Consider the following 19,372-nt stretch of genomic DNA (forward strand, 5'->3'; position numbering starts at 1 on the left):
TAATTTTCTTTTTTTTTAACGTCTGTAATTACGTCGACAATTGGGTGAAATGATAACTCTGTGCGCGTGTTGCAGTCTCATTTATTTATAAGGCACTAAGATGTCTCAACATTTGACATAGTTTATACAATTTACGGCTTGTAATTCTCTTAACGAGGATCGATGAGAGTTAATTAAAATTTTTTTATGATAAAATTTTTTTCGCAAAATATTCTTTGCTTAGTATATACTATTCTATATTATATACAAATAATAACTAACATAGAACACATATATTTTTATATAATAGAATTTTAGGATTCTCCAAAATAAATTTATTCTACTATACGTATGTCGTAAATAAGTTATGAATAATTAGCAGGTAACATGAAAATTATTTGCCACGTTATTTCTTTGCTGAATGCTTTATATTTAACGTTACACGATTTACGCAATCATGGACTTTTCTTCTTCTTGAAGTCGCTCGATATCAGATTTATTCATGAAGTAGTAGGACGGTTGTCGAGATTTCTGGAAGCAAAAAAAATTAGTTTATCACTTCATCAGTTACTCGACAGAGATATAATATTGTATAGCTTAGTTTCATTAGTCGTTAGTCCTTGAATCTTTTTTTCTTTTTTTTTTTTTAATCGTAAAACAGGTTGCACCAGTTCGGAATATATATTTTTTCCTTCATATTGCAAGGACTCGATCAATGAGACTTAATTTGCACCGAAAGGCAGATATAACGTTAGCTGCGGGAACGGCGGTTAGCGTACGTGATTTTCCTTCTCGATCCCCCCTTCCCACCCTCGGCCGCCGCGGACGGGAGATGTAGGGTGGGGATGCGTTCCCTCTCAGTCTCCGACGACTAGCGCTCCACGACCCATCTACGCGCGCGCGCTCCGTGTGAGTGAGTGAGTGTGTGACTGTGTGACTGTGTGAGACCTGACGCACACCACGCCGAGATCACAAACGCTTGCCGCCGTCGCCGAAGCAACAGCCATATCTGCCTTTCAGAGTAAGTACATACATACGCGACCTTACCAGATCTTTTACAATGCGTTTCGCGCCTGTCTTAATCAATATGTTACTCAATACTTCCACGGAAGGCACGCCCATTGCATAATGAAGAGCCGTTCTCTCCAGCTAAAGCAAAACAAATTAATGTTCTTAGTTTATGAATATGTAGCATTTTTTTTTTCCCTTGTAAAGTTTTATGATTTATAAGTCGTATGATTTAGTAGGTGGTACGCAACAGGTATATTACTTAAATTACATATAATTATTTTAATTGTCTTTTGAGTCAGAATTATATACTAATTTATGTCGAGATTGAAAACGGGATCAAATTAGTTTTTTTTTCTTTTTTCACACGCAAGAGATGCTTAATGATTCATACATTATCGCCGATCCGTAGTGTTTCTGGATACGTTTTCGCGATAAATTTGACGAGCTCTTCGTTTTCTTGCAACACAGCGATATGCAGGGCACATCGGCCGATAGAATTTTTCCCGACCGCCAGTAGTTTTCCACCTCCATTGTTTTTATTTAGAAGTTCTTTCGCGCGTCCTTCGTCGCCGACTCGAATAGCGGCGTGTACCTCTTCGCGTTGATTCTGAAATGCATATCAAGCGGGCTCAGATTAAATTAAGTGCGTGATACTCCGTAAGAACCAGCTTATATCCTCGTCGCCTTTCCTTACAACTCCTCGTTTCCGATTGTATGTCAACCTACCACGTAATTAGGAATTGATTGCAAAAATTGGACGGTAGCCTCGTGCTCTCGCTGCGCGGCCACGTCGATGATGTTCACTCCGTCATCCTCGGCGTCCAGAATGTGATCGTAACCCTCGAGCAGCAGCTCGACCAGCTTTTCAGTCTCTCCTGCGTGTCGAGTTGAGATTTTGTAGATCGTCGTAATTTTTACGCGTACAACGGTTCGTATTTCTTTTCTCTTCTTACCTCTTGCCGCCAGGTAGACGACGAATCGATCGATCTCCTCGACGTTCTCTCGGATATTCGCTTGCTCGGCGACGTCTCTGGCCGTCCGGTACAGTTCGTCTCTGAAACCGACGTTGACTTGCGTCTCTAACAACAGGTAGTACAAACCGTCCTTCGAATAGGAACGCACCGCTGCGAAGTGGATCATACTTTGTCCGTGTTCGTCCTGGAAAGCATGTTCTCGTAGATTCGTAGATAGAGTTTCATCCTGAGAAAGGCGGAATATGTGTTTTACTTACTCTGTTCGGATTGCTAAATGTAGTTTCCGGTAGTATGTCCGAATCTGGACTTCGAGGATAGCCATCGTCGAACGTGTCGTTTTCGACGTTTTCCAAATTTTCTTCCTCGCGATCAGGTATAATGAGAACATCGGATTTCTAAAAAAGAGTAGCTTTGATATTCCACGACGTTTGAATTGATCGTTTGAGTCAGGTACCTGTTCGTTGCTAGCTTTGTTCTTGCTAGCAAAATTGTATAAATATGTTGCGAGATATGTGATCGGATCCTTCGGACGTGCGTTCGCAATTTCTGTTAATCCTTTAATTAGAGGATCGCCGAGTGCTGAAAAATAGAAAAATAGAAAAATTCAGTTACATCGATTTTCATTAAGATGCGATGCTATTCTGCAATTTAATACTTACACGATGCTAAGTAACGTCCATCTTCTGTGCGAAATATTGGAGAGTCGGCTTCACTGTTGTCTGAAAAATAAAATCCAGTAAATTGTCAGGTTATAATTTTAAAACTGTTCGTATGTACAGGTTACTTGAAATAAAAAGTTAAACTAGCAAGTCAGAAATTTTGTTAAACTAGCAAGTCATAAAAAGAGATATAAAGTTCAATTGCCGAGTTATTAAATCAGCATGCACGTCATTCTTAATTTAGATAAAAATGTTTTCACTGAAAATAATTATTGCATTTTTACGTACTAATTTTATAACACTTCAATGAATTTTGTGACAAAGTAATTCTTTTTTTTTTTTTTTTTAATTTTGACTTATGATTTTGAAATTTATTATATTAATGCAATAATAATATTCGGTTTTATTGTAAATATATTATAAAAATTTGTGTAGTACAACAACTTGTTAAAACGTGACAATATACGGTGATTAGAACAATTTTTTTAGAACATAATATACATAGAACATAATAAGTTGAAGATTAATGTGCACAAGCGTAGACAAACACAACAGATGCATAAGAAACATGGTTGATTTACCTAAAAAAAAAAAAAGTGCATTGTGATTATTTGTATAACATAATGAATAATTAGAATATAGCGCGTAATTCTGAAACGAAAGACGTATAAATGTCAATTTTTTTATTGTCTCGGCGACAACAATAATTTATCGAAGAGAATAATATAAATTTCTATTTAACGTTCTTCCAGAATAATTAAATATTTAATTATAACTTCGTTATTAAAATACCATCTGACACTTAGACATCTTGGCTTATTTTTAATTAACAAATTCACATTGCGATACGTTGACCAAGAGTAAAAGGAAGGTACATACATAAATATCTTTTCAGGACGAGTAATAACATTGACAATGCGTTGGAAAGACGTGTGCTTCGTCATTTTATTTTGTGTGAACATCGACTCGTGCATTACATATAAAAAAGCCTTTAAGATTTTGACCCTTTTATTAATTTTTTTGTCTTTTAAAGCTTGTTGTGCCACCAATATCGCGTCAGGAATCGTCTATATATTCGACTTTACATGAAAATAGCGTCATGCCGAGAATTGTATAAAATGCAAGAAAGTAAGGCACATAAAGAGCGAAATGTTTCCCATATAACTTTCACAGTAGTAAAATAATTACGAGCTTTGGATTTGTATAAATATTTGTTCGGTTGCATCTTACATGCCGAGAGAAGTTCATGTAAAATCGTTGCTCGTACGAGTAATGTTACGTTGGTTAGTACAAAGGTAATTTTTAAAAATTCGTCACGTCTCGAGAGAACAAAGATTTACATGGTATGATCGTGAGATGTTGTGCGACAATGGTGTCCGTGTATATACACGATAATAACGCTGATCATTTACTAACCTAATCAGCAATCCTGCGTTCTCGTCGCCAGTTAATCCAATTAATAGAGCGACTACGATTATGATTTAGCGTTTAAGAGAGACGCTTGGTGCACGAGAGAAAACAAAATAACGTTCACACATCTTTCCAACATATCTGTCTCTCTCTCTCTTTTTTTCTTTCTTTCTTTCCCTCTCGCTCATTATAGCCTAAATGTTATTTAAAAAGTTCAGTCTGCGAAGAGTAATTGACGATCAAACATTGGCTGATAATTATCACAGAAAATTTCCATGAATAAGCGTAAGAGTTTTTTTTTTTAGAAAAACTTAAGATAAAGAGCGAAGGGTTTTTAAAGGCGATTGGCAATTTAGCTTCGTTAAGTAAAGAATTAAATTGTCGCCTAAAGTATCGAGCTTGATCAATTGAACGTTCCCGATGCTACGATTAAATATCGTGATTCATTAATATATTAAACAGAAATATCTAAAATAATGAATCAGTCGTTTGCTTCTTAATCTTAAATACGTTTCGAGAGCTTATGATTATTTTCGACAACGTTCGTTTAGTTGTTTTGTCAAGTTTGCTCTTGGCAAATTCTTTCTCGTCGATTTTGTTCCGTAAAGCAGGCAGATGATAATTAAAAGTAATTTTTTTTTTGTTGTCGTTTTTTTTTTTTCTTTTTTTTTTTCGAACTTAATATCTAGCATTATTGTCTCTCGTTATCGTGACATCGATTCGTCTACGTTTTGAGATTTCTCGCCGCGTTCGCCCGCTTGCGAAATATGCCGGTGATAAGGTTGGCGATCTTCATCGAGTTGTTCAACGACAATTCTTTCTCTAACGTGATGATATTGTGCACCGCCCTGGAGTAATCCTGGAGGGTCTGCAGTTCGGTAATGGACAGTGATTGCTGATTGCTGATTCTCATCATGTCCTTCTTCACGGTGTCGCGCGCGCTCAGGCCGCGGACCACGCACAGGTGCCGTAGATTGTCAGGCGTTTTCGAAAGTTCAGGAAATCGAATGATCAGGCAGAATCTGAGGGTGTTGCCGAGGGCGTGCGGACGAGCGGCTAAGAAGCCTAGCTTCTGGTCTCGTTTGAACTTCAGTCTCCGATCGAATATCATCATCAGCTTAGCTACTCTGACGTAGGCGCGGCCGACGAGGCCCGGTCGGTTCTCGTTGGTGCGGCAGATTATTCTCAGGTGGTCTTGGATGTTCACCCATGCGGCGAGGTCACCGGCGGTGGTGACGTACACCCCGCGGCCGTACGGCCAGTGTTTGCCGTGAAGATGCCGGTCGTCGCTCGCCTCGAATTCCGTGATCGGTAAGAGTAACCCGGACGCCGCCAATTGCGCTCGTATTCGGCTTGGTTGATCGAGAATCTCATTAAGCGTGAAATACGTTCCGGCTTCGTCCTCGCTGCTGCCCTCCGCCATCAGGTCCGTTATCTCCGGGCTCATTAGCTGGTTGGTGATTTCTCTTTCGACCTCTTCTAGTTGGTTGACCGTTAGAGTCAGGGGCAGGCTGTAATTAGCTAGATTTCGGGTGCACTCCAGAATACCAGCCTGGATGAACTTCGCGGTTGGATCTAGGTCGTACTGCTCGATCGCGGTGACGATCGCTTCGTCCGGCGGAGCTTCCTCGCCCTCGTCGCTTTCAACGTTGAAGAAACGCGGGAGCGGGTGGTCGGGTAGGTCCCCGCTCGCGGTTACGCAGTGCACCTCTCGGATGAATGGATCGAAGAACTCGGTGAAGACGACGTAGCTCTCGAAGTCGGGCGCGACCACGCCGTAACCGTGGTCGTCGTCCCCGACGCTGCTGACGTTCGAGCGGGCGCTGCTGGTCTTGCTGCCGTTACCCGTGACGGTGCCGTACCTTTTCAGGGAAGGCCAGATCACGTCAAAGAGATTGTGGTCCATGCGAGTCACACGGTGCTTGATCAAATCGAATATCGGCCGTTTCAGGCAACGAGCGACTAGTGTAGTACCGGCGTTCGACGGAGTCTTCGGTATCGATGGTCGCCGGTTGCCCGCCAGCAATCGGAAGCATCGTTCTAGAGTAGCCAGGATCTCGGGCTCGGTCACGTCCCGTCGAGCCGAGTAGATATCGCCTCCAGGTACTGTAGATCTCAGTCGGCCGAGTCAGCAGCGGCGGCGATTGAAAGAACAGCCGGGTCAACACCCATCGGCGTCGATAGAAGTAGGTTGATAAAAAAAAAAATAAAAAGAAAAGAAGCGAATATGCAAATTTCGCGGTAAACGTTAGCGACGGTTATCGAGGGGGCGAGTATCGTGTATGGAATCGAATATTGCACTTGAGGAAATGAGGAAATGAAACGAAATTGATTTCTCTTACAATTTAGACAAGTATGTGTGTAGCAAATTTCTAATTCACACCTCAGCTCGATCAGGTCGCGTTGAAGTGTTGAGCGTTCATTCGATCGCAAGCTATCACGAAAATCGAGCAAAGCGTTAAATCAATTCGCAAAATCATAAAGTCAGTCCAAGAAAAAACACGTGTGCTCTCAGCAAGTATTTCGACTACGATTCTTACGCGGTATTTGAAGGAAGACCTGATTGCGTTTGTCTAAAAAGAGATAAATCGTTTGTGTACGAAATTGGAGCTTATCAAATGATCGAATTAACGAGGTTTTTATGTGCGAGCGGGAAACAATTAATAGATACTTCGCGAAATATCGCGACACATAAAATACTCGTGCCAAGTGCGACGTTGTCGAAGATCTTCTATAAGATTTCAACTTGAATCAGAATTATCTTTTTAGACACAGAACATGAAGTGATATCACGAACGATTTATGTCGCGACTTTGTTTTTTTTTTAATATGTGTCATTCCGATTAAAAATTTTTTTAATCAAAGAAATACCTTTATCTGTCAGCATTTCGTCGGCGAGCTTCTCGTTGGCCCCAAAATCGCGAAGGAGCTTTTTATGCGACAAATCACTTTGATTTTGCTTGTAATAATCCGCTTTTTGTCCAAACTATATGACAAAAAAAAATACAATTTTACTCTCCGACATAATGACTTACAAAAATTTATTAGCATTAAAATCAATTCTCTGGTCGAGTAAAAATTTATCTAGTTAATCTAATTTTACAGCTAGTGATTAGATCGCGCTAATTAAATAAATTTCTTAACAGCCGACTGTCTTAAAAAAATAAATTGTCATTCAAAAGAAAAAAAATAAAATCTATTCAGTATCGATCGTCTAGTCTGTCCAGCGCGGACCATGTATCTCAATAGATCTCTAAATCTTTTTCGCCGCGTGCTTGTTTACTGTTGTGTTTTGACCATACGCAATTCTCGCTCGACTGCCGAAAATTCGCCGGGCAAAATCCGGTTCTTGCCGTCCGCCGCCCGCGCGGTCCTCCACCTTGCGAGCTTGGATTCTTGGAACGCGAAGGCCGATGGCCAGGATGTAAACACACGCACGTACTAACACCACCGCGACGGTCGACTGCCGAATTCGCAGGATAAACAGGTTCTTGCCGTCCGCCGCCCGCGCGGTCCTCCACCTCGCGAGCTTGAATTCTTAGAACGCGAAGGCCGCCGGCCCCAGATGTTAACACACACACGTACTCACCCTACCGCGACGATCGGCGGACCCAGGATAGGTCAGGGCGCGCAGCAGAATTAGCACGCGGCGAAAAACGTTTAGATATCTAGATTTTCTAGCTCGTTATTAATTGTTTGCTTGTAATAATTATTTAGTCTCAGTACGTTTTGAGTGTTACATAATGTAATTCAAGTGATAGAATCAAAAGTTACGCTTGATTTTATTTGAGGCTGGAGAAATTGTAATAATAAAAATCGAAGTAAATTATCGTAACACTCACGTTATCTTGTACTAAAGGGTTGGCACCCAAATGCAGCAAAAGATTGTAGTAATGACCGTTGTCCGCGAGGGTCGCGGCGTAATGTAACGGAGTGCGTCCATCGATATCGATCGCGTTGGCGGTTTCTGGAAACCTCCCTGCCAAGTATCTAAATCAGGTATAAAATATTCAATCAAATAACGTGAGTTAATAGCGTCAGTTAAAGCCTGTTATTTGAGGAAAAATCTATTTTCAATCTGTAGAAGTCACACGCTGATATCGTCGGGGATCGGTAGACGTAACGGTTACGTAAACCGAATTATAAAGTATTCTTGGAATATTTTTATCGCTGTTCTCTTTTATTAGAACATTGAAATTATCTCTTAAAAAATTCAGATATAATCTAGGCAATTATAATTTTTTTTTTTTTTTTAAATGAAAAAGTACATTAAAATAATTATGTCCTGGAAAAATAAATATATTCACGCGTGCGTATTAATTAAATACCTGATGACGGCCGTATTTCCAAAGACAACAGCCACGTGCAATGGTGTTGCGCCGTGAGGCGACGATTCGTCCCGCGCTATCGCGAATTTACGTCGATCTAACGCGCTCTGCAAGTCGCGAAGATTTCCTTCTCGCGCTGCCATGTGCACGGCATGAATTTTTCCCTAATATTAAAAAATAATATATATATATTTCACACGTAAGCATATCGTTTCTCCGCTCTTGCGTTCTGTTATTGCGTGGCGATAGCGTACCATGTAGGTCGGAACGTTGTCGATGAAGGCCTGGAGTTCAGGATTTCCAATCTGCCGTCCGACCAATCGTCGGCCTTCCCCATTGAGAACTAGGGCCGCTAATTGTTCCATGTTGCCAGTTTCTAATAGATCTTCCACTTCCGAATCCCGAGCCATGCTACCCTCTGTCAATTCCACTTCCGCCGGCTCCTTGTGCTCGCCGACGATAACCTGCTGTCATATTCAGGTACAAAATCATGCGCGCGGTTGGAAGACACATAGACGATCGATAAGAGATATTAATCGCGCGTGGGAAGTCCACGCGCGCATCGATCGTATGTCTCTTGCTAAGTCTACACGTATACGTATGTGTGTACAGCACACAGAGTGTCCGTCTAAAAAAAACAGCCGTAGTAATTCTTGCTGGGAACTCGAGTTCTTACAAATAGACATTAATTTAAGAGTTTAAAAAATCATAAGAATTTTGTTTCTTTTTTTTTTCTTTTTCTTTTCTTTATTTTATTGGAGGAAGAAAACGGCCAATATTTTTCTTAATTTAAAAAGTGTTATTATTAAACGCAGTTTCTATTACATGTCAAACATAATTGTTACACAATGCTGTCTGTAATCCCAGAGGCGGACATAGACTGAGATATCCCGGCTTCTTCTTTGTATTATACAAGGCGCAGTGCAGTGACCGATAATTTGATTAAGACAATACCTGCTCCTCGTCTTGCGCAGGATCGTCAACGCCGGAATCGCCGGTGCTAGGCTCGTTTCTTTCCTCGCGTTCGGTTTCGTCGTTGGTTTCCTCGACCTTCGGTGAATCCTCGTAGATTCCATCCTCGTTAACGGCGGCCTCGGGCCCGTCCTCCTCGTCTTTCGACTCCGCGACGGGTCCAGTTACCACGTCGTCGTCCGATGACGCCTTCTCTTCTTGTTCTTCTTCGTTCTCATTCGTAGCATCTTCCTCGTTGTGCTCCTCATTGTCTTCCTCGTTATTTTCCTCGTTATTTTCCTCGTTATTTTCTGCGGCCTCATTCTCGTCTCCACCGTCGTTCGCTTCGTTTTCGTCTCCGTTTTGCGCCTCCTCTTCGTCTCCATTCGGAGTCGCGGCTTCTTCGTTTTCTTGTTCCTCATCGTCGGCCCTCTGTTCCACCAAATCTCCCATATAATCCATCATATCACTGACCTAGAATTACGAATTCGGAGCCCCCCTCGCATGGAAAGAAAAAAAAAAATAATAAAAAACAATCTACTCAAAAACTCATTCCGACTACGGTACTATATTTTTCGTCCGGGATGCCACTCTATGTCCACGCTACACGTGATTTGACGGTGCATGTTATTAATAATCAATACAAACGTGTATGATACAAATAATTGAAATATGCCGAAATCCAAGCTCAGGCAGGCAGAAAATATCGTGCGTATCAACTCGGACAACGATGACAAATATACCTTCTCATTGGAACCGTCCGAATCCTTTATCGTGGATTCGGCGCTACCAAATGCGCTATCGTCACTGCTAACCTTCTTCATGCCTCGCGTAGATTGTCCATCCAAAATCCTCCAGTCCCAGCTTTTCGGATAAGTATCGGAAACTCGCGGCGCGTCCGGTATCGTCGACAAATTCGATAGATCCACGTCCGAGGGGCGGTTCTTGTAAAATGCGGGCGCCTTTTGTCTCTGATTAATAATAAAATTCGCAAAATATAATTTAATTACTCCAGCATATTATTATTTTTTTTAAATATTTTATTTGGAATGTAAGTAGCCAAGTAACACTCACGTTATCTAATTTACTTTCATCGGCTCCGTGTTCCGTCAAGAGATTATACATAACGCCGTCGTCTTTAAGCGCAGCTGCATAATGCAACGGGGTCTTTCCTTCGTTGTCCTGCGCTTCCACCGTTGTAGGATATCTTTCGAGGATTTCACGCGCGATATCTATGTATCCCAAGCCAGCAGCCTGATGATAAGACAAATAAATAGAAAGGGGTTTTTTTTTTTTTTAATTTCCATCAGCAGTTAAATTAAAAAAAATCATAGGACCTTCGCTAAAAGGGCTCACCTTGTGTAAGGCATTTAAACCATTGCTATCTTTACCGCACAGAACAATGGGTGAAATAGGCTCGTCTAATTTTTTCTTGAGTCCTTCCAAGTCGTTGTTAATAATCGTCGCGTGGACATCTTTTATCGTGCCCTATAAAAATTATTATAACTTTGTCGAATGATCCTTCAGCTACTGCGATATTAATATTTTCATCGTCGGACATTATGAGATAATGCAGTTATTTATTGGCGTACCATAATAAAGGGCACGGCCTCCAGAAATTTTCTTATCCGCGGATTGTTACTTGTCTCGCATCGAAGTTTGGATCCGTGTCCCTCCCAGAGTACTTGCTGTAATTTTCCGATGTCTCTGTTGTGTATCCATATCCTGATATTGGACGGTTTAAAGTCCATACCACCTAGGCATGAAGCAAGTGATTTAAAGCGATAGGTATCGCGGAGGCATCGCGAATCAATTTCTACGAAAACATCTAGGGCTTCGTACTTTAACGTGAAAATCTTTGTGGAAACGTAAGAGCTCAGGAATGTCTTTGATTAAAAATGTACCAGTATTGGTGCGTTCAATTTATTGATGTGTGTCTTTGTATGATAATAGTTACATGCACGCTACGTTTAATATTTTATAACGTCTTGAATATGCGCGTGGCGGGCTGGTTAATAAATTTTCTAAGGGGATGTACGGATTTCGTCATATGCCGATATAACATTTTGAGTTGCACGAGCGGCGCATATAAATATTACGTTAAAGGGAATCTATATTACGTAATTTCCGCTTGTTTACTACTCTTTTATCTATCACGCTTCGGTGTTCCTAATAAATTATTAGTATTGTAATGGTTCGTAGAATCCAGCAAACATGCAAGATTTCTCAAGGCTCGACCAAGTAAACACGAAAGCAATAATAACTGTCTGGTTTTTATAACGGAGCACTGATTCATTAAGTAGTTTTAATTACGCGAAGCAACGAAAAAAAAAAAAAACGAAAAAAAAAGAAATATAATAAGTTAATCAACTGTTCTAATTGCGCGAGGCACAGATCTGTATCTTTGTGGTAAAAGAGACTGAAAGAATATTTGCTAAAATTGCTTTTTACATAATTCACATTAATTATCGAAAATTACAAGATTATTATTATTTTTTTTTTACAAATGTATTAAGGAACTTTTAGATTCTCTGAGATTTATTATTTAAACGGTACAAGTCGTTTAAGCTATTTATCTATAACTCACATACAACTTCGGACGGAATTTCTTATGTACGATCGTATAAAAGTAAATCGTTCGAATGTATATTTACAGGAAATTGCTTCGACTTCATTCTCGAACGTAATTGCTGGCATGGCGGGTACGATCGAAGAATGGAAGATGTGTTCTTATCATTTACGAAATTAGAACTCGGTCGCCGTTACGACATAGGTCGATTCACGACCTATTTCTGTACGCGAAGTCATTTAACAAGCGGAAAAGTTGTTCCTTTCCAATTACTTCGTATTACCATTTACAATATAATTCTACTTGCGATGAATATTCAGGTCACGTTATGACATAAATAAAAAAAAAGAGAAAGAGTGAAAAAAAAATTTTGATGTTCCATCGTGGGCCGCGATACTTTTTCAATTTAGATTTTATAATTTGCACGGGGCGGGTGCGGTAATTCTCTCTGTATCGAGCGTCGCGGTTAGCCTTGCCTTACGAATTTATGTGCTATCGATTCCTCACGGTCATTAGAAACGGATATGTGGGGTATAAGGCGAGCAATCTATATCCACGAATGTAGAAAACAGGCGAAAAACGCTATAGCATGCCGCCGGTCGCAAGGTTACTCCCATCGAATCGTCCGTAATGTTTTCTCGAAATTGTTTTAACGACCCGCCGGCGAAACCGCGAGATTAATGTAATATTTAAATGCTTGCTCGCAGTATTGAATACAAGAAGACCGTAGTTGCTTATGTAATTTAACGACACGAGACACTTCGTAAAAGCTCACGGTGCTTTACTTATCTACCTGATTCTCAGGAAGGGACAATACCGGCTATAACTTGCGTAAGACGCGAAGGGGAAATATACTCCGCTTCGTATCTGACGTTTGTCGAAGTAATGTATCTTTAAACGATGATAGCGATACTCACTATCTTTACCGGTGCTTTTTCTCCGGGTCGCCATCTCGACTTCCGGCAGTTCGATCTCGCCGGGATGCTCCAAGTAATAAGCGGCCGGGTTTCCTTTCTTGTCGCATACGCTCGCGTCACATCCGGCTTCGATGAGAAGATCCCAGATCGAATCGGGATCCTTGCACGCGTAGCAATAATGCAGGGCGGTTCGTCCCTCCTGAAGAACGAAATACGGCGTTGTACAAAGCACGGTATTAAATGGATTTGAATTCCTCGCTGATTTATACCTTCGACGAAAGATAAGGACGTCGTACAAAAAAATGTGCACCACGGTTTGAGAATTACGCGCGATCGGAATTGTCTCGTTTACTTTCGTTTGCATGCTAGCTGCAGCCCGGTGAGGAAAGAACAGGTGGTTTACACTTCGTTATTATCGGCGTCACGCGATGCGGGACTACGACAAACGGTAGGAAGAAGGTATTCGATTATTTAGAAGCTTCTTCTCGAGTGACTTAATGAACTGCGTCGCGACACGATTTCGTAGTGAAAAATAGGCCTCGTGAATTATAGAAAGCAGCCTCGATTGTAGGTAATGCTCGTTAGGCCCGGCGGATGAATTATAATAATCACCGTTTCCTCCGACCAACGTGATTTAACTTTAATCTCGATTTAATTTATTCTTCATCTTTTTTTACTTCCAACGATCGGGAACGAAATTAAGGATAATCTACAATGGCGGAAATTAATTTAAAATAATCATTTTCGAGAGAAAAAAATTTTTTTAAGAGCGGTATTTGTTGGATTAACTTTCGGTCACTAAAATATTAGGCAAGCTTCTTATTACTATTGTTTAAATTAAAAATATTTGGCTTCTACTCGAAGTAAATTAATGTACAATAAAATTTGCGTGCGTGTAATACGTTTTTAATGGATAGTGTTCAAAAAAAAAAAAAAAAAAAAGAAAAAATGACGTACTTTATCTTTCTGTTGTGGCGTAATAGGATAATTTTCTACGAGCCAAGCAACGATCTCGGGTTGATCGTAGTAGACTGCTTTGTGTAACAAAGGCACCCCACACGCATCCTTTGCAATTGCTAGCTTTTTCTTAGACTCTTCGGCTATTATCTTTTGCGTTTCAGCTAACGAGCCGCGCGCAACCGCATCATGCACTTGAGTAATCTTTGTCTAAAAACAATCAACGATTAATCAACCGATTAATTCTGACAATTATATATATATTTTTTTAACGAAACTAGCCTGAAAACAGATCGGTGGCGGTCTTTAATCAGTTAATTAATTACTTACCAAATAATTCGGGAGTCCCTTTAGGAAGACACGTGTTCTAAGATCTTGCGAATGTTCACCTAACAGACGTACACCCCGACCTTCCAACACGACATTTTCGAGTTTTTCAAGTTCGCCACGGTGCAACCAACTCTTTACGGCTGAATGCATTTGAGCCTCTGGAAAAAACAATCTCAAATTTAACTCTTCTCGAATATTTCAACTAAAGTCGAATACCGCATTGAATCCGTCAGGTTTAATTCGTGATATATCGAACATAATATTCGGTATAATATTCGGGTAACGTGAATTAGCTTCCGCGATAATTATTTTTGCGAGGAGAGTATTCGACGAAATAATAAAAATTAGGCTGTTTTTTTTTTTGCGGCACGAGCCAAATGAGAGAATAAATTAAGCGTCGCGGTAATAATTTGGTTTTCTATATCTCGCTGGGCACGTTATGAGTACATTAATTGCGTTTGCTTTGAATATGGAAATGAGCTGTTCAATATGCAATTTAAAGAAGGCCATCAGGCAGATTTCACATTTCGTTACTGGCTCTTCTTTGCTATTGATTCGCATGTTCTACAGCATTCAACATATTTTCGCTTGCATATTCATAGTGCTTTATGGATGATTGGCGGGTCGAAATGTAATAGGGATATTCATGACACGCGAAATGTAATATTAGTCAAAAGCGCGCGTATAGACGGCTCCAATATGTAGTCAGAAGGCTTTAATATACCGATAGTTATCCGACAAATTTTCTTTCAATTACTGGAGGCATTGTGCAAATTATCTTCTTGCTGCTACCGTAAAAAAAAAAGAAAAAAAAAATGAAAAAATAAAATAAAAGCATTTCGTAATATTTTACTAATCGAAAATTAACATGCTCGATCAAATTAAATTCAGAAGCGAGAACGAGATAGATTCTAGTAGAGTCTTATTTTTAATAAACTCTTATTAGCTCTTAATAAAAAGAATAATGTCAAATCGCTGAGTATATGTAATAAAGCGGGTGAAGATGTTTATCTCAACGGTGATTAAAATAACGTATTGAATAGAATTCAATCCGCAGTGCTTTATTTGGCAGTGCAACGAAGTAAAAGCGGTACCTGGGCGGCTATTTGCTCCGGTTCTCTGACCAGCATTTCCGTGTCGGTTAAACGGACCGTGCGAGTCGAGCAATGTGCGTAGCACCGCGTTCTAAAAAGATGTGACACACGGGCGTCGCGACGCTGCGACACGAGGAAGCGTCGCGCGTCGAATGAAGTCGACGCCGGCGTCACGACGCCACCTGTGCGAACCTGCATTTTCCACCGAAGGTCTGTCGCCCTAGAAGTTCTTTCAAAGGGCGAGAATTTCTTACGTCTACCTTTAAGCTCGATTAGATCGCGGTGTAAAATATTTTTTTCGGTGGAAATGTATTTTTCTTTTAATAATCTCTATTTCAATTAGCAAAAAGATAATGGATTTATAGAAAGATAAATAAGTATTAGTATCAGAAATATCAGAATGCATTCGGCATTACATTCTTTAGTCAAGCTCATTCTTCATGTTGATAAGCTTCTAATCAAACAGAGTAATTCCATTATGCACAGATGATACACGCTAATTTTATTAAAATTGAGCGACGGGGTTAAGTGAATGAATATTCTCTTGATGAACGAGACATTTCTTTTTTTTTTTCTTTTTACGAAGAAATACACGTTGGTTCTTAATTGAAATTGAATTAAGCTGAAGCCCAGATATTGAACGATACAATAGTAATTAATATGGCAATGTTTAATGTGATTTAATAATGCAGAAATGAGTTTAATTTTTGCACAAAATCCCAGCCCTTCGTAATTAATCGAGTGGTATTGTTTGATACGAAAATAGCATCGGTCAATATCTTCGCGAAGGAAAACTTTCAGGGATGACTTTTATCTCTCATTCATCGGCGCTGTCGCGGTAACCCTGACAGGGTGATCCACTAAGGGAAATGACTAACGATTGTCGAGCTATCATATTTAATTGCGTTCTAATTTCCCGACCGTTCCTAAGCTTTTACGTACATTTTACTCGTCTCGCTAGTTTCCTCCTATCTGAGTGCTGCTGCAATCGATGTTAGTGGGTACGGTGCAATGACACATCGATCATGCTACGGCTTCTAGGTATCTCCGTGTCTTCGCGAGCTCGCGACCGATTTTGTTGAAATGTGCGAAGACAAAGATAATTGAAAGATTGAATAAACTTCTGATACACCAGACGGAATCGGTGCACGAGCTGACACTTCAACGTGACAAGCCACGTTGAATTGTTTGCGATTAGTTCGAATAGACATAAAAATTTAATACATAAAACAATGCAGATGTATACTGTGCGGTTCTATAATCTGAGACTATGACCTTTTATCTACGACAATCACCTTTTTGATTGCAACTTCGAGAAATAAGATAATATCGAAGCCGCCTTTACATACAATCTCGCGGACAAGTTTGTCGCCTCGCGTACTATTTAACGAGATACTCCATTCTCGCTTTTTAATCGCTCGTGGTAATTAGCACTCTGTTTAATTCGCCACTGCGTCGAAAATCTCCTCCTGACTCATCGCATTACGCGAGGCACATTTTATCTCGAAAAATGACGAACACGTTTGAAAGCTACGAGCAACTTTACTAGACTGACGATGCATAGTTTTCCACGTGTCCTATTCACCTGAGTTTTATATTATTTACGAGAGGTATAGCTCGAAAGTAGCCGCGGTGCCATAATGCCGCCACAAAAGCAGCAATCATAGTTTCTAATGGTCAATCTAGATAGCCGAACATTTATTGCTCCGCGTTTAAAGACTCGCGAAAAAAAAAAAGAGAAATAAAACGTTGCGTATGATAAATTTTCTTAAAATCCGTACGAATAATTTATGAAACCGCAACGCGATGCAGAAGCATAAATGTTTCACTTTCTTTTTGATAAGCACGTTTATCTCTCTTTCTCTTTCGTTTTATGCCGCATAGTGATTTTTTTTTTTCGTTACGATGTTACTCAGAAGTGATTAAGTAAATTGTCAAACGTTGGCGAATTCCGATCGTTATTGCATCCAAGTGGGTCAGCTTTAAAAAGAAGTTTTGCTCGCTCGACGATCAGAACGATCGCCGTCGTGAGATTGTTACGAATCGCATTGTTCGATTTAAGAAAATGTTCGTGATTTTTGTGCTTTTCCTGGTTTCCATGGTTCTCGCTGCTAGTAAGTGATTTTACTCAATTTCGTACATCATTAGAATCTTCTTTTTCTAGCGATTAAATTTTTCAACCGTTCACTCACTCGAATATTTAATGCTGTAATGAATCATAATTATTTTTAGACGAAAGCTCGAGTAGGATGGACTTGAAATGTACGGGCCGTGCTTTCCATAATGTGTCTCTTTCCGCATATTATCCTGTATTCGAAACGGATGACAAACGTAATCACCTAGACGACCAAGGCAAAATGTTGAATACTCTTCAGGTTCATAACTCGTGACAGATGCTTAAACCATTCGCGGTCTGTTCTCTCGGCTTCGTTTAATTCTCAACGTTTTAGGATTATCTCGATGGTCGCGTTGGTTACGTCACCGTCGCCGGTGATTTGAGGTCTGGTATTTCGTACGGAACGAAAGTGTGCATTGAAAAGCTGAACGAGCAGTTCGGGAGACAAATTTATCTGCAGGTGTTACATTTGCAATTTTATATTATTGAGATTAAAAATAAGAAAAGAAAATTAAACAAAAATTTATTTTTACTTTAGATAAGAGACCAGACTGATTACGAGAACAGTTCTGTCGCGCTCGATTTTTCGAGATTGGAAATTTGCGTCAGGACAGAGCAGGATACCTATGACAATTATCTCAATGATCTCGTCACTATCCACGTGCGATAATTATGATAATTAAATAATAACACAGATATAAAAATATTATATTTTATTGTAAATCGCCAGTAATTCTATTATCGAATTAAATGGCGAAAAATATGTATCGCGTACAAAAACAAATATATAATACGTATATATTTAGTTTAATTACTTTGCGATGACCAATTAGGCCACGATTTTATCATTTCATAAAGTTTATTTCCGGGACACGCGGTTGCCGATACTTGTCGATGTCCAAGAAGCTTGTATTCGTTGTTTATTTCGCTGCTTTCCACTCCGTCGGAGATTAAATTAGTCACCGCTTGTATCGCTGCTGCGTTTGGCGTTCGATCTAATAAAATGAAAAGTATGTTAGAGAAGCACATGTTACATATGAACAACTTCCACAACAAGCTCGCGTTATTTCTGATATTTCTTACTTGTGAAATTTCCGATGATGCAAATACCGATGCTTTTGCTATTGTAATTTATTGAGTGGGCGCCTGCTTTGCCCCATCCACGACCTTCATAAATGTTTCCGTCTTCACCGACCACGAAATTATATCCAATATCTAGCCATCCTTTTACGTCCATGTGATGGTTCTTGAAATAAAATTTTATCGTTAGACTTAGCGTTGAAAAAAGTTTGAAAAAAGAAAAAAAAAACTATTTTGTTTTTCGATATTAATTACCTGGAATGCTCTCACTCTTAATTGACATACGGCTTGAGTTTCACAACCGGCAGTAGCCGAATGATGAATAATCACGAATGGCGCTGGTTTTATTTTCAAATTGTCGATCCCCGATTTCGGTGCTCTAGCGCCCCATTCCGCTCTAGAAATAATATTCAGACTACCTGGAAAATTAATTAAAATTAAAAAACGAACAATTGCGCTTTCTCTAAAAATAACAAGTCTTAATTCCTAAATTCAATTTATTTTAATTTAAAAGGAATTGTTGCTTTAATAAATTTTCAAATAAAATGTTTTACACGATTGGTTCAAGAGAGATTTTCAAATATTTCGTTTACTTTTTAATTTTTTTTCGAGTTGCAAAGTTCATAGTTTAACTCGCGGTATAAGTAATAAGTTTTATTAATTACTGGTAGCTGAAGTTGGGACGGCAAGTGTTACGCAGACTGTAGCGAAGGTTAAAGCTATCGCTGTTGAGATGTACATTTTGAGTTACAAAACTGATGCCGCAGGCGACTTAACTCGCAACACATAAACACTTAATTCGACATTACTTTCGAAGCACGATCTCTGACCAAATGGCCTATGTCTGATGCGCGTATTCATTATATCTGCATTTATACTTTTTGAGGGACTTTCCAGTTGGTTATTATCGAAATGATTTATTGACGAGAAAGAGGGGGAAGATAACAAGAACGTTTATCTACATAATGAAGCTCAAATCATTAAAACTTACTATAAA

The 19,372-nt window shown here is 39.7% G+C and overlaps 4 protein-coding genes across 9 annotated transcripts; 1 reads left to right on the forward strand and 3 right to left on the reverse strand.

Moving 5' to 3' along the window:
• Positions 1-65: 65 nt before the first annotated feature.
• LOC139110052 (serine/threonine-protein phosphatase 6 regulatory ankyrin repeat subunit A) lies at positions 66-16,758 on the reverse strand. 6 transcript variants are annotated; one of them, XM_070669570.1, is made up of 21 exons: positions 16,475-16,758; positions 14,086-14,243; positions 13,756-13,965; positions 12,799-12,997; positions 10,905-11,068; positions 10,669-10,800; positions 10,387-10,566; positions 10,128-10,283; positions 9,316-9,744; positions 8,616-8,828; positions 8,362-8,525; positions 7,876-8,023; positions 6,905-7,019; positions 2,624-2,683; positions 2,419-2,543; positions 2,222-2,359; positions 1,944-2,148; positions 1,717-1,865; positions 1,382-1,597; positions 1,027-1,128; positions 66-510 (listed from the first exon to the last, which is right to left on the reverse strand). In XM_070669570.1, the coding sequence occupies exons 2-21, from the start codon at positions 14,233-14,235 to the stop codon at positions 427-429; spliced, it is 3,339 nt and encodes a 1,112-aa protein (XP_070525671.1). In that variant the 5' UTR covers positions 14,236-14,243; positions 16,475-16,758; the 3' UTR covers positions 66-426. The 6 variants fall into 6 exon arrangements, with proteins under 6 accessions (XP_070525671.1, XP_070525669.1, XP_070525668.1 ...); XM_070669568.1 differs by having other exon boundaries at positions 10,056-10,283; XM_070669567.1 differs by having other exon boundaries at positions 8,616-8,825; positions 9,316-9,786; positions 10,056-10,283.
• LOC139110070 (arginine kinase Lit v 2.0101-like) lies at positions 2,468-6,853 on the reverse strand. Its single transcript, XM_070669624.1, has 3 exons — positions 4,040-6,853; positions 2,624-2,683; positions 2,468-2,543 (listed from the first exon to the last, which is right to left on the reverse strand). The coding sequence occupies exon 1, from the start codon at positions 5,937-5,939 to the stop codon at positions 4,758-4,760; it is 1,182 nt and encodes a 393-aa protein (XP_070525725.1). The 5' UTR covers positions 5,940-6,853; the 3' UTR covers positions 2,468-2,543; positions 2,624-2,683; positions 4,040-4,757.
• Positions 16,759-17,101: 343 nt separating the features above from the next.
• LOC139110087 (uncharacterized) lies at positions 17,102-19,209 on the forward strand. The gene is made up of 4 exons (XM_070669653.1): positions 17,102-17,293; positions 17,412-17,554; positions 17,630-17,755; positions 17,834-19,209. Exons 1-4 carry the CDS (start codon positions 17,245-17,247, stop codon positions 17,963-17,965), a joined length of 450 nt encoding a protein of 149 aa, XP_070525754.1. The 5' UTR covers positions 17,102-17,244; the 3' UTR covers positions 17,966-19,209.
• On the reverse strand, positions 17,994-19,245 carry Pgrp-s2 (peptidoglycan-recognition protein S2). The gene is made up of 4 exons (XM_070669644.1): positions 19,041-19,245; positions 18,631-18,794; positions 18,379-18,541; positions 17,994-18,290 (listed from the first exon to the last, which is right to left on the reverse strand). Exons 1-4 carry the CDS (start codon positions 19,114-19,116, stop codon positions 18,103-18,105), a joined length of 591 nt encoding a protein of 196 aa, XP_070525745.1. The 5' UTR covers positions 19,117-19,245; the 3' UTR covers positions 17,994-18,102.
• Positions 19,246-19,372: the final 127 nt, after the last annotated feature.

This window comes from Cardiocondyla obscurior, linkage group LG19, assembly GCF_019399895.1.
Source record: "Cardiocondyla obscurior isolate alpha-2009 linkage group LG19, Cobs3.1, whole genome shotgun sequence".
In the NCBI taxonomy this organism is placed as follows: domain Eukaryota; kingdom Metazoa; phylum Arthropoda; class Insecta; order Hymenoptera; family Formicidae; genus Cardiocondyla; species Cardiocondyla obscurior.

Coding starts and splice junctions, on each gene's coding strand:
- Pgrp-s2 (XM_070669644.1), bottom strand. CDS start 19,116: ATGTACATCTCAACAGCGATAGCTTTAACCTTCGCTACAGTCTGCGTA. Junction 18,542..18,630: donor TAAGAGTGAGAGCATTCCAG/GTAATTAATATC, acceptor TTTTATTTCAAG/AACCATCACATGGACGTAAA. Junction 18,291..18,378: donor CATCATCGGAAATTTCACAA/GTAAGAAATATC, acceptor TCATTTTATTAG/ATCGAACGCCAAACGCAGCA.
- LOC139110070 (XM_070669624.1), bottom strand. CDS start 5,939: ATGGACCACAATCTCTTTGACGTGATCTGGCCTTCCCTGAAAAGGTAC.
- LOC139110087 (XM_070669653.1), top strand. CDS start 17,245: ATGTTCGTGATTTTTGTGCTTTTCCTGGTTTCCATGGTTCTCGCTGCT. Junction 17,294..17,411: donor TTCCATGGTTCTCGCTGCTA/GTAAGTGATTTT, acceptor AATTATTTTTAG/ACGAAAGCTCGAGTAGGATG. Junction 17,756..17,833: donor GGAGACAAATTTATCTGCAG/GTGTTACATTTG, acceptor TTTTTACTTTAG/ATAAGAGACCAGACTGATTA.
- LOC139110052 (XM_070669565.1), bottom strand. CDS start 14,235: ATGCATTCAGCCGTAAAGAGTTGGTTGCACCGTGGCGAACTTGAAAAA. Junction 13,966..14,085: donor AGGGACTCCCGAATTATTTG/GTAAGTAATTAA, acceptor GATTGTTTTTAG/ACAAAGATTACTCAAGTGCA. Junction 10,567..10,668: donor GTTTAAATGCCTTACACAAG/GTGAGCCCTTTT, acceptor TCTTATCATCAG/GCTGCTGGCTTGGGATACAT.